Below are 12,659 nucleotides of genomic sequence, written 5' to 3' on the forward strand. Positions count from 1 at the left end.
CGCCTCTGGGACTTGCAGTCAGAAATGCCACATTTCATCATATCTGCAGTAATGGCTTTCTATAAGCAACTGCTTCTGCGTAGACCCAGTCACCGCCACTTCTGAATTGTATCTTTTAGGTGTTTTTTTCCCCCTACTATGCCACTTCAGTATTGTGACTTTGAGTTTGCCCAAACTTCATCATTGTCCTATATGTGCGTGAACATTTTTTGTTCTATTTGATGAAAATGCAACCCTCTTAAACTTGAACAATATCTGCACAGCTCAGGGAAACCTGCAAACAATTGGGGGTAAAAAAAAACATTGCAGGATTGAGATGTTCAATAACACAAGGTTGCACAATCCTGGGGCTATGTAAGGTTGAGCTGCATTTTTTTGCACACTGGAAGAGTACATAAATACATGCAGAGCTAAAGGATGCTCTGCAGAAGCAGACAGCGATGGGTAGACATGGTGGGGCTGAGGGAGAGGTAAAGGGCTGGAGGGAGGGAGGGAGGAGGAAGAGAGGGGTAAAGAAAAAGAGTGTTTGGTTTGGCTGTGCCTTGCAGGGGGGTGCGGGCGCCCGTTTTCGTGAGCTGAGCTCTGAGTTGGGATTTAATGAGGCCTCCAGGAGCACACACACACTCACACACACACACACACACACACACACACACACACACACACACACACACACACCCTTCTCCACCACCACCACCTCGCTTCCCCTCGTCGTCCTCCTCCTCCTCTTCTCACAATGTCAGCTGTGGTGGGGAGCTGGCCAGGCTCCCGAGGGTCTATGAGGAGAGGAGAGGAGAGGAGAGGAGAGGAGCGGGGGCTCTAAAAAAGAGGAACGTGAGCAGCTTGAACTCAGTTCCTCCCATCAGGCCCCATCACAGGCAACATCCTGCCAGGCAGCCAGCCTGAACAGCTAATTAGGAGAGGGAGAAGGGAGGGAGGCAGGGAGGGAGAGAGGGACTGAGGGAGAGAGCGAGGGACTGAGGGAGAGAGAGAGAGAGAGAGAGAGGGAGGGAGGGAGGGAGGGAGGTAGAGAGGGGAGGGAGAGGGGTACTAAGGGAGAGGGAGATATGGAGTGTGGGGGAATGAGAGTGAGGGAAAATGAGAGAGGGAGACGGAGAGATTGAGATTGAGGGAGAAAGATGGGTACATAGAGGTAGAAAATAACACTAGAGAGGACCCCGCCCCCCTTTTTACGGCAATCTGTAGCGGCCATTATCTGTAGGTAGAAGTAACGCACAGTGTTCCGTACGGCGCCTCCTCGCAGAATGCTGTTTTCGCGATTAAAATAAACTTTTCAGTGTGATGACAACCATCACACCTATTGTATAGCTCATTTGAAAGAGGAGGTTGTCGTCTTCAAAATAAGACCAACTAGAATTGCGGTGGTTAATGTATGGGTTGATTGATTAAATCAAATAGGTAACAGTATTCCGAACACATCTGACCAAATAAGTAACAGTACTCCGTACAACTTCATTACATTAAAACGGTGCACTACCAATGGGTTTCATGACCGATCTAATGTGTATGTGTTTGTGAAGTGCTAAACTAATTGTTATTCGTTCCATGATAAGTTTAAGTGAATATAACGCGGTAAAAATAACATAGCAACCGCATATGGAAGTGCCGTTCTTGGCTGCAATGTAGCTTGTTGCAACAAGGTTGCAACAAGCTACTTCCGGCTAGCATGCATGTTGCTTTCAAAGTTATCTTTACCGTGTTGTAGTCATTCAAACTCTGTTTTGAAGGGATAGTTTGACAACAAACAAACACACCAACATTATAATTGCATGAAAACCATTGCTAATGCAGCTTTTTAAGGTAAATCAGATGTACGGAATACTGTTACTTATTTGTTCAGGCCGACGGAAGCTAGCGGCTCATGGCTAACTGGCACTTGGCACAAATAATCAATCCATACATTTACCACAATGCTCCACTGTAAGTCGATGTGGTCTTATTTTGAAGACGACAGCCTCCTCTTTCACATGAGCCATTCAATACGTGTGATGGTTGCCATCACACCGAATGGCATTGTTTTGATTGCGGAAACGCCATTCTGCGAGGTGGCGCTGTACGGAACACTGTGCGTTACTTCTAGATCAGAGAAATGGAAATTAATGGAGAACGAGGCTCACCTCTGTCAAAAATGACTTAATCATGTGAAAATGTCCATCAAAACACTATACAAGGACAATAGTTGAAGTGTGTTGCTAACTATGTTCATAAAATATATTATTTGATTTTTAAATGTATTTTATCGACTCATATGATTAAAGTAGATATTTAGCCTGACATTTCAAATCTGGTCTTTGATTAAAGTGTTACTTCATATTTACACAGTTTTAGTTAATTTCTTGACATTGGTGGGCGTGTTCTCCATTGGCTTGCATTGCCTGAAAGTGCCTACACTACCTACGGAAGTTGGGAAGCTCCAGCTGCCATTTCCCAGTGCTGTCGCAAATTGCTGTGTCCTCTCTAGTGTTATTTTCTACCTCTATGGATGGGTATAGACAGAGGAAGTACTGAGAGGGAGTGAGAGAGCGAAGGAGAATAAGAGTGTGAATAAAAGAGAGTGTTAGAGGTAGAGAGAGTGACTGAGACTGAGAGAGTGTTTGAGGGAAGGTGACATGAGAGAAGGAGGGGGCACAGAGACACACATGCCCCCACAGTAGGGCTGTAACGATACACTCAACTCACGATTCGGTTCGTATCACGATTTTTGACCTACGGTTCGATACACCCCACGATTTTTGAAATGTATCTCCACTGAAGTTTGGGAACATTATCACATCAAATCATAAGGTTGTTTTCTGGACTAATGGGTAATAAAACTTTGAAAGGGCGTATCACGATACTGCCTCCTTGAATCACGATACAGTATCGTGACTCTGTGTATCACGATTTCTCGGTTCGATACAATATCGTTACAGCCCTACCCCACAGAACTAGTAGCAGAGGCAGGCAAGTAAATTTTGGATTTATTGATATGCATGGAGATCATACAGTATGTGTGCATGCTTAGACATTCATGAAGGACATGGGGTAATGTAGATTGATTCTGTTCATAAAATCATAATGTGGCATGCTAAGGATGATGGGAAAGACGCCTGGCTGTCTCCCTTGGCCCTTCGCAGACAACTCTGAAAGAGTGCAAAGCTTGTTTTTGCTGCATTGACCAATTCAAAACGAAACAACACCGAAGACATAAGACAAAGTATCTTTTGAAGTTTAAAAAATGCGATACAAGGCAGGCACTCAGAACTGTTATTTTTTAGAATTTATTAGGCTACAACATATACCATGCCTCGTGTTATTCGTCAGAGCATATTGACTAACCAAAGCATGTCTTTCTTTTTATGTATAATTTCTGCTTAATTGTCTGCTTATCCTGCGGCTGGTGGCGTCCGGTGACTTAAAGCCTTTATAGTAATGCAGCCAGTGTTTATGATGTAAGTTAAGGGTTGGGAAGGCATGGTGGTCAGTCACTATTTCTGTTGCTGTGTGAGTGCTGAACGGTCACAGGAAGACCTGTGTCAAAGTTTAAGGAGCTCAGAGGGTGTAAAAGAGACCGGAGTTAACCTTTCACTCGCTCCTTTCACTGTCACAACCAGGCCATGGCCTCTCCTCCTTGTGGCCCTTCTCAAGAGGCCTAAGTAGTTTACACACTGAAATGAAACTTGCAGTGTAGTGTGTCTTGTGTTATTTTTACATTCAAAAAAAGGTTTCAGTGGAAGCATTTGCTACTGTTCAACCGTCTCAACAAGACTATGTTAAGGACAAGATGTGCTTGATGAGTACATTTTTTTATGTTTTTAACTCAACAATCAATTCCTGCCCAGGTAGTACAGATGAAAATTAGAATTATAGTTATAATCTGGCTCAGTTGTATGTTGTGCACTGTCCCTGTCAAAAAATATGCTTTCCTTTTGCTGTGTAATGTTTGGTGACATAAGCAAGTTTAGTGGGAGCGAGCAGCATTTGCAGGATGTCAACTGTCAAAAACAACAAAAGGAAAAAAGAAAGAAAGAAAAAAAAACCCCACAGACTTCAGGAAGTGGCCTGGTTCTATTTGTCACCGTTGCCACCGTGCCAGCCAGTTTGTTAACGTGTTTCCTCCTCCTCCTCCTCCTCCACCACCTCCTCATTCTCAGCTCTGCACCAACACAAGCCACTCCAAGGCCATTTGCGGACGGCTAAGAGTCAGCCAGCCCTTTGTGTGCAGCGTCGCCAGCCGTTTAAGTCGGCCGAAATCCTCCACTGCGTCAGCTGTGGCCAGTGCAGTGAGGAGGGCTAAACCGTTTTTTTTTCTCCTTCAGTGATTTGGGGGAGGGAGTGTTTGGGTGTGTGGTGGAGTGCATTCCAATATGCGACCTTGCCTCCTCCACTTGCACTTGTCTCCTCGTCCCGCCTCCTGGCCTCCCCTCCAGCCTAGCCAAAACAATTTTTGGGGGACTATTCTTCATTCACCATCCAGTATGCAAATGAGAAAATGACTTTACAGTTGAGCTTTTGCGAGATATTGAAATATTATGCTGCTGTCAGTGATGTCATCATGACATACTACTTCCTGGTACGAGGTCACAAGCACAAGTGGAGGACGCAAGGTCGCATATTGGAATGGACCCGTGGTGGTGTACTCTGTGAATGAGCTGTCGGTGACACAGCAGGGCTTTAGAGAGCGATCTCATGGAGGGGTCTCGGCTTTTGAGTGGCACTCATGTGTCATGTGGTCCGTTCTGGACGAGGAGCACTGCTGTTGGGGGTCTTAAAGTACTGATGATTAAATTGACAGCAGGTTTTAGCAGAATGGTCACTTGATTAGATTCTCTTTGTGTACTTGGCATGCAGAATCACTTGGCCTAAAGTCTTATTTGCAGAGGGATTATTGCTGTGTATTTTTGGTTTGCCCACAGCATTCTCCTTGAAGGCTGCTGAGCAAGGCTTTGTGTCGGAGAGTATAGCAGGAGATTCTTGAAGTATATAGAGATATGCCAATGTAATAGGTTGCTATGGGCACCTAACATGACCAGGTTCCGGTCTGCCTAAAGGGCAGTGTCATAATACTCCTAGCATTGAATAGAACAGTCCTTAGGTCTGCCTAGGTCTGCCTAAAGGGGGATTTCTCCCCACTCCCCCTCGCAATAATAGAACCCGGAAACAATGGGCCAATGGAACCCCTCTCTCTCTCTCTACTCTCTGGTATAGCAGGGGAATAGGAGCGCTATGAGCCGCATGCTAGGAGCAGTAGCAGTAGCAGCATGCATAGCATGCAGCCAACGAAGCAGTATTCGAAAAATGAACTTGTGCTGGGGTAATGGTTCTGCAAAGCAGAGGGTGTTTGAGGACTTCATTTGTAGGGCTCACTAGGGGATATAACATCCTTTTGTAGTGTGGTGAGTGCACAGCACTGCACTGCCCTCCCTCACACAAAATTAATTTGACAAAATCGCTAATTAGTTTTTTAAAGACTTTAAAATTGTAATTTCTGGTCTAGAGCTAATAAAAGCATCCATCATATTAATCCCCATGGTGAATGGACAATTACATATGATTGTTTTTCTTACCAAGTGTTTATTGAGATCATTATTACATGGGGAAGCTGTTAATTAAGAAGCTAAAGGTGATCTCCTGTAGACAGACAGCTGGACAGGGTGACTATCTGGTGGGCAGCCGTGGCCTAGTGGTTAGAGAGTTGGTCGTTCAATTTGGGTATTGCAGGTTCGAATCCCCCTCTGACCTCTCCCTACATCTCCATCCATGGCTGAAGTGTCCTAACCTACCCACCTAACCCCACATTGCTCCATGAACTGTAACCAATGCCCTGACAAACAATAGCTGTAAGTCGCTTTGAATATAATGAAAGCGTCAGCTAAGTGAAATGTAATGTAATGTAACTAACTAGTAAATATTCAAGCTTTGGCTGTGTCTGCCATTTCAAAATCAGAACGGTTCAGTGTTACCCACAGAATTTGCATTAGTCAAGGTGGTGGGGTTCAGCCAATATCAAACACGTGATAGTCACACATGTGACTATGTTGTGTAGTGTCTTATGGAATATGATATTGCAACTCCAAAAAATATACATTTTTGTTGACGTAACTGAAAGAATTACATTCGCTTCTTTTCAGGGGACCTAGTCGAGCTGGTAGGTGTTTGTTGTCGACGTGGTTGCCGTAGCAATAAAGTGCTGGGTGACAAACCCTGACAATTTCCTACTATTTTCACTTGATTAATGTTGACGCATGAGTCACTGGATTCACTTCTAATCTGGCATTGTTCCAGAGACCCTTAAAAATGATGGGGCTTGTGTGGACCACAGGCAGAATCACGACAACGTCTGTGTCGTTCCTATTTACAAACGATGACTAATGTGGACATGGCCTTACTCTTGCCTCCTGCGGCTGTTTCAGGCTTGTGAGCAAACAACATAGAAGAGCAGTAATGGCTGGCTGGTAGTGTGCCAGATACTCTGCCCTTGCCCTTCTGTTGAGCAGAGAGAGAGAGAAACGGAGAGAGAGAGAAAGAGAGGATGACTCTGAGGATAACTCTGCAAAGGTTGTGTGAGGTGGTGGACCCTCTCCATCTCAGAGTCTCTGTCTCTCTCTCTCTTCCTCTGTAGGACTATGTACTCAGAGATAAGTGTGGTCTGTGATGGTTAAACCCCCTCGGGGTAGAGTGGGGGTGGACTTGCTGTCTCCTCGTGCTTCCTTAATGCTGCTTCAGACCTTTTTAAAGGTCACCAGCGGGGCTCGTCACAAGCTGCATGCTACGGAACTCTGTTTTGGAATGTCCTCTTAAATCAAACGTGAAGGTATGCAGTGCTTCAGAGCAAAGAAATGTAGAGAAACTTAATGACAAGGCAGGAGTCCTTGAGGGCTACGGTTGCGATCAATGCCCAAAAGACCCAAAGTCATTATCACGCAGCTCATATTCAGTTTAATGATGTGTCAAATTTGTTTTCTTTTTTCTGTGGACCCATGGGTTCAGTCCAGATAAATGGGAGAGGAAAAGTCTGGCAGATTAGTGGAGCCCAATTGTCAACCCTCTTAATATTTCATATTCACTTAGATCTGTTTTTTGCCATTTGAAAAGCTGTAGAATGTAGGACAATAGTCAATACAGACGTTTTGAACGTCTTAAAAATTCAGCGTGCAAGGTTTCGGTTTACCTTCCTCAAAATGGCAATGATGTGACAACACTGATATCGTGAGAAAAAAATGAGAAATTCTGAACCATGTACTATGTCCCTGGTTAGGCAAAGTGGTTCAAAATCTTGCATGAATTCACAAGTTATAATGCAAAACCAATGGGAATACCTGAGACTTGAAGATGGAGGTAAATGCCAGTGAGAACATTTTTGAATGGGCAAAAATAAAAGTTACACACTGGCCCTTTAATGGAGGTGGGAGCCGGTGGAGAAGTTGAATGACATTTGGAGATGGTCAGACAGAGAGTGACTGGTGTGGTGTACCCTATTTAGACCTTTTCATCAGCTATGATGATGGGATCATACTAACATGTTAATTCCAGGTGTCAACACATGCTTAGTGGCTTTCTACATAGAGCATTAGCTAGCTTGGCAAACAAAACTTGGCAGAGGGGGTTTTTCAACTCAATTTCATACATTTTGATGCCACAGATTATTTTACAGTGTGCAATTTGCTATTCAGATCTGGTGAAAAAAAAAACTTCAGGTTATGTTTCATGAGCTCTGACCTTTTGAAAATCATGTGAAGTAATCGCTCGCATGGGGATTTACATAAAAATGGGATCACGGATGCCACTGTTTGTAATTGGCTTCACTATACAAGCATAATTAAGCGATTTTTTTGTCTGTTTTATTTGTTGTTTGCCCTTTAGACAAAGAAAGAGGATGAGCTCTCCAGCCGCATCCAGCGTATGCTGGGCAACTATGAAGACATGAAGGACCTGCACAAGAACTTTGGCAGCATGCCCAAAGACCCCTCCCCTGCTTCAGTTCCCTTCGGCAGGCCAGCCCGGAACAACAATAACAACAACAACAACAAGCCCCACTTGGACCCCTGCCAGTCCCGGCCCAAATTCCAGAACCCTACACCCCCCGGCTACAGAACTGGCGACCCCACTGCTCCCTCGGTCACCCTCACCGACTCCCAGACGTCTAGTAGGAAGTCCCCCGTTCTGGATCACGCCTCCTCGCTCCCTTACTCTTTCCCGCCACACACCTCTTCGTCCCGTCACGATAAAGACACCCTCGACTTGCTCCCGCCATTGCCCGACATACGGGACTGCACCACCAGCCTGCCCCCGGTGCTCTCCGCCCTCTCCCCGCCGTCCGAGCCCCTGTCCCCCATACATTCCAGCGACTCGGAGCAGCACGACATGTCGGACAGCCCCAGGCCTCCCCAGGCTTCTCAGCCACACCCCTGCTCCTCCTCCATCTCCATCTCCATCTCCTCCACCCCCGGCGGTGCGGTAGACTCGTCCCACGTGGAGCTTCCGCTAGAGGGGATCCCTCCCGTGGCGAGCGAGTCGGCCCCCCTGCCCCCCTCCTCCCAGCCCATCCCCCTGCCCCTGCCCTCCTCCAAGCCCCCGCTGGTCATGCCCCAGAAGCCCACGGCGTACGTGCGGCCCCTGGACGGACAGGACCAGGTGAGCAGCGACTCACCGGAGCTCAAGCCCTCGCCAAGCGATTTCGAGCGGCCAGTATACGAGAGCCCGCCCGACCTGAAGCTGCTGAGCGGCTCCAAGGCCGGAGGTGGCGGCAGCGGTGGCGGCCTCGCCCAGCTGAAGATACCCCCGCCCTCACTGGAGGTAAGACACTTTTTGGTCATTTTTTAAAATGTTTTTTATTATTTGTTGACTTTTATAAAATATGTATTTGGGCTTTTCAGCCTTTATTCAGACGGGACAGTTTGAGAGTGATCGGCAACAGGGTGGTAGACAGAATGGGGAATGGGTGATTGGCGATTGAAGTGACATCGGGACAGAATTGAACCTGGGTCCCCGGTGTAACCGTACAGTGCCTTAGCTGTTTGAGCAGCGACTGAGGCCATTTTTAGGCTTTCATGCCTTTTATATAGACGTTATGGTATGAGGGAGTGACAGAAAAGTGGTTGGAGAGGGAGATGGGGAAGGATTGGGAACTGATCTCAGTCTAGATTCGAACCCGGGTCCCGGGAATCATGGTATGGTACCAAAGTAGTGAGCAAGCATTTTGTTTTTTTCTGACGGTTCATTTTTCCCTTTTTGTTTTGATTGATTTTACCAGTGTGTTTTTGTTACTCCTACTGCTATTTGTCCTCTCCACATTGATGTTGTCAATCTACTAGGTCTCCTCTGTGCAATGGTTTGGCTTAGTGCAGTAGGTGTGAGGGTTGAGGGAGAATAGAGTGTTGGGTTTTGCTATCTCAGTTTGGATGTGAATCCTGTTTGCTGCAGAGCTGGACACGTTCTCAGAAGTCAGCCAGGGAGGCTTGCCTTGGACATAGCCTGCCTGCCGAATGAGTTTGAACTGCCATGAACTGGACTCTCTTTAAGCAGACTTTGAACTCCTGGACTGGAATTGCTGTGGAAACAGAAAAAAAAAAGGGGGGGGGGGAGTAGGCGGCGGCATGAGGCTGGGAGGGTGGATTATGTAACATGCACCAGCTGCAGCGCCAAACACAAGTTGCATGGAATTCACTTAGTTCTAGAATCCCTTTTATGATGCCTTCCAGGCTTCCAATGACCGATTTATGTACATGACACGTATGCTGTGATTCTTTCTTTCTGAAGACGAACGTGTGGCTTTTTCTCACACCTCAGCTGGCAGATGTATAGGAGATGGCCCACTCACTTTGACACTTTGAAAAAACTCCTGCACACTGACTATTTCTCTGTTTTCTGTAATATACAACGTTTCGGTCCTAGACCGTTTACCTAATGAAGGTGTAGGACTGAAACATTTTTTTACCAGGGTGTATGCAGGGTTTTAAAAAGTATTAAAAGGTGATAAATTAAAAAGTCAAAATTTAATGGCATTAAAAGTCTTAAATTTGCTCAAAAAGTGTTAATTTTTGAAAAACGAGGTATTATTTTTTTTAGTTGCACCATTTTGATTTTAAAAATCTTTGTTTATTCACTGTTTATCACAGTTTTTCAAAACACCAGTGATTCGTGCAACAGTAGCCACCTTACCTAGTTCATAGCAGACTTTTAAACAGCACTCTGGAATCGCACTGCTACCTTTCGGGCGTCTTTTTGCAAAACACGAAAGTGTAATGTAATATTTAGAAGGTAGAAATTACAAAAGATGTCTTGATAATACTGGAATCGGAATGTCGTGATGGTTGTAAAAAAAATCTAAAGGTAGTGAAAAAGGGTATTAAATGGTAGTAAATTTGACTTCAAGATTGCTGTATATACCCTGTTTAAGGAAAGCGGTGAAATGGCCAGTGTGCTGGAGTTTTTTTTTTTCAAATTGTCTTTCTGAAGACAAAACCATACACTGGCAATACATTTGTAGCTCTCATATGCTACATTTACTTGAGACATTAAATTTGGAATTAACTGATTTTAATTCTGAATAAAGCTTAATTCCGCTTTTGAAAATGTCATGTAAACACCTCCTTAATTCGGAATTTAAGATCAAAGTAAACAAAGTAAAAGATTTCGAAAGGTCCAATCAACTTTGAAAAATATTGTTTGACGTGGGTTCCAAGCAGCACTGTTGGCAGTGTAGGTTTTTTTCTACTGTTAACCACTCTTTACCACAGTAAAGGCTGATAAACACAATGAATTACTGTGTGCCATGGCAGGTGGCACAGGCATGGCTCCATCTCTACCATTTTCTTGCCCATTAATGGGGTATGCCACTATTTTGGGGCTTAATACAGTTCAAATCGTTGGCCAGGGTTTATAAAGGTGGTTAAGCGTCTTATTTTTCATGTTAAGCGTTGTCTTGCTTTAAGACAAGTTAAAAGAGGGAGTAACTAGCTAAGCTAGTGAAAGTCAATGGATCCGTGTAGCATGCTACAATGCTACACGGATCCATTGACTTTCACTAGCTTAGCGACATATTCCCTCTTTTAACTTGTCTTAAAGCAAGACAACGCTTAACATGAAAAATAAGACACTTAACCACCTTTATAAACCCCAGCCAACGATTTTAACTGTATTAAGCCCCAAAATAGTGGCATACCCCTTAACTTGACGTTTTGGCTTGTGGACACAGAGCAGCATGTAGTTCTGGCTCCTGTACTCACAAATGCAGAATCATTTATGACAGAGCAGCACTGTGTCCAGTGTAAATGTTCAGTCGGTATAGAATTTTCATCGGAATTCTGTTGCATCATTGTTGTGTTCGTTCATGTTTTTTCGTCTCTATCAGGCCAACCAGAACAGTGCTGGTGTCGGTTCCCGCACCAGTTACGCTCTGAACTAAAGTGCTTACCTGCAAACCACTCGCGTTCATACCAGGCTCTGAACTTTTTTTGCACAAGACTGTGTGTTACCCGGACGCACTGATATACATACCCGCTGTCGTCCACCTCGAAATGATTGACTAGCAATGCGATCCAGTATGAAGCAGAAATTTGCCATCTTTCGCAAGCATGTTACTGGTTCAGCGCACTTGACATCAAATTGTGGACCCTTAGTCTCCTTCCTGTGATACCGAGGGTAGTACAGGCTCTGTATAGAGACTGTCCTGCAAAGCCTCTGGGTCAAAGACGTGCAAAATGGCAGTCGCTAACCAGGCTGTCATACTTGCCCTCTCTTCCTCTCAAAGGCCTCCTCCATGCGTTCCTCCCATGCCCCAGTAAGCTGCGATGACTGTGATTACTGGTCGCACAAAGCAAATTTAGCCGTAAAAAGCCTTTCACCATGTTACAAGTTGTGGTAAATGATGTGCTGAGTGTTGCTCTGCTACCGCGTAAGAAGTAGACACTATTCATTCTATAATTATATGGACTATCTCAGAAGGCGTTGGGGGTTGGGATGGATGGAGGGGGTTGTCTGCTCATGGTTGTGGCGATGAGCCTGCTGACTGTTGCATGCTCTCCCCTTGAGCTTGGATTTCCAGCTGGATTCGAAAAACAAAATCTACTCACTTTTCAGGCTACCTCATAAGCAAGTAGAGACTCTTCATTAGGGGTGTGCAAAATAATCGTTATATCGATGCATCGCGATACTTACTCTCACGATACAATGCATCGATTCATGACAAGGTATCGTGATACTTATTTTCTCAATATACTGCATGGATTCATGACAATTGATTATTTGATAACAATAAAATTCAATTGCCACGGGTTATTTTGTTCAGTAGAGAATAGGTAATATTTCTGTTGTGATGTAAGCTCTCTCCCAGATGATAGAATGCTTAAATAGAATGAACTGACTTAAGAAAGCTACACAGCAACTGACAAATAAGCTGTATTTTACACATTTACTGAAGTAAATATCGCAATGCATCACAGTAGTACATGAATCGCAATGCATCGTGATAGAATCGCATCGTGGCATGTGTATCGTGATGCGCATCGAATCGTGAACCCTTTGCCAATACCCACCCCTACTCTTCATGCTATAATTACATAAACTAGCTCAGAAGGTGTTGTGAAGGGGGTTGTGGTAGAGGTTTGAGGAGAACCTGTTGGTGGTGGTTGAGAGCCTGGTGACTGAAACGCGCTCCT

General features: G+C 44.8%; 1 protein-coding gene across 2 annotated transcripts in view; it reads left to right on the plus strand.

Annotated features, from left to right (window-relative positions):
• Positions 1-12,659, plus strand: part of aff1 (AF4/FMR2 family, member 1) — a 94,775-nt gene that overhangs the window by 20,076 nt on the left and 62,040 nt on the right. For both annotated transcript variants that reach the window (XM_063210694.1, XM_063210695.1), the window contains one exon: positions 7,864-8,796. In XM_063210694.1, the coding sequence (XP_063066764.1) occupies positions 7,864-8,796 (933 nt within the window). The remainder of the gene's footprint in view (positions 1-7,863; positions 8,797-12,659) is intronic.

The sequence above is a fragment of the Engraulis encrasicolus genome, chromosome 11 (genome assembly GCF_034702125.1).
Source record: "Engraulis encrasicolus isolate BLACKSEA-1 chromosome 11, IST_EnEncr_1.0, whole genome shotgun sequence".
NCBI lineage: Eukaryota > Metazoa > Chordata > Actinopteri > Clupeiformes > Engraulidae > Engraulis > Engraulis encrasicolus.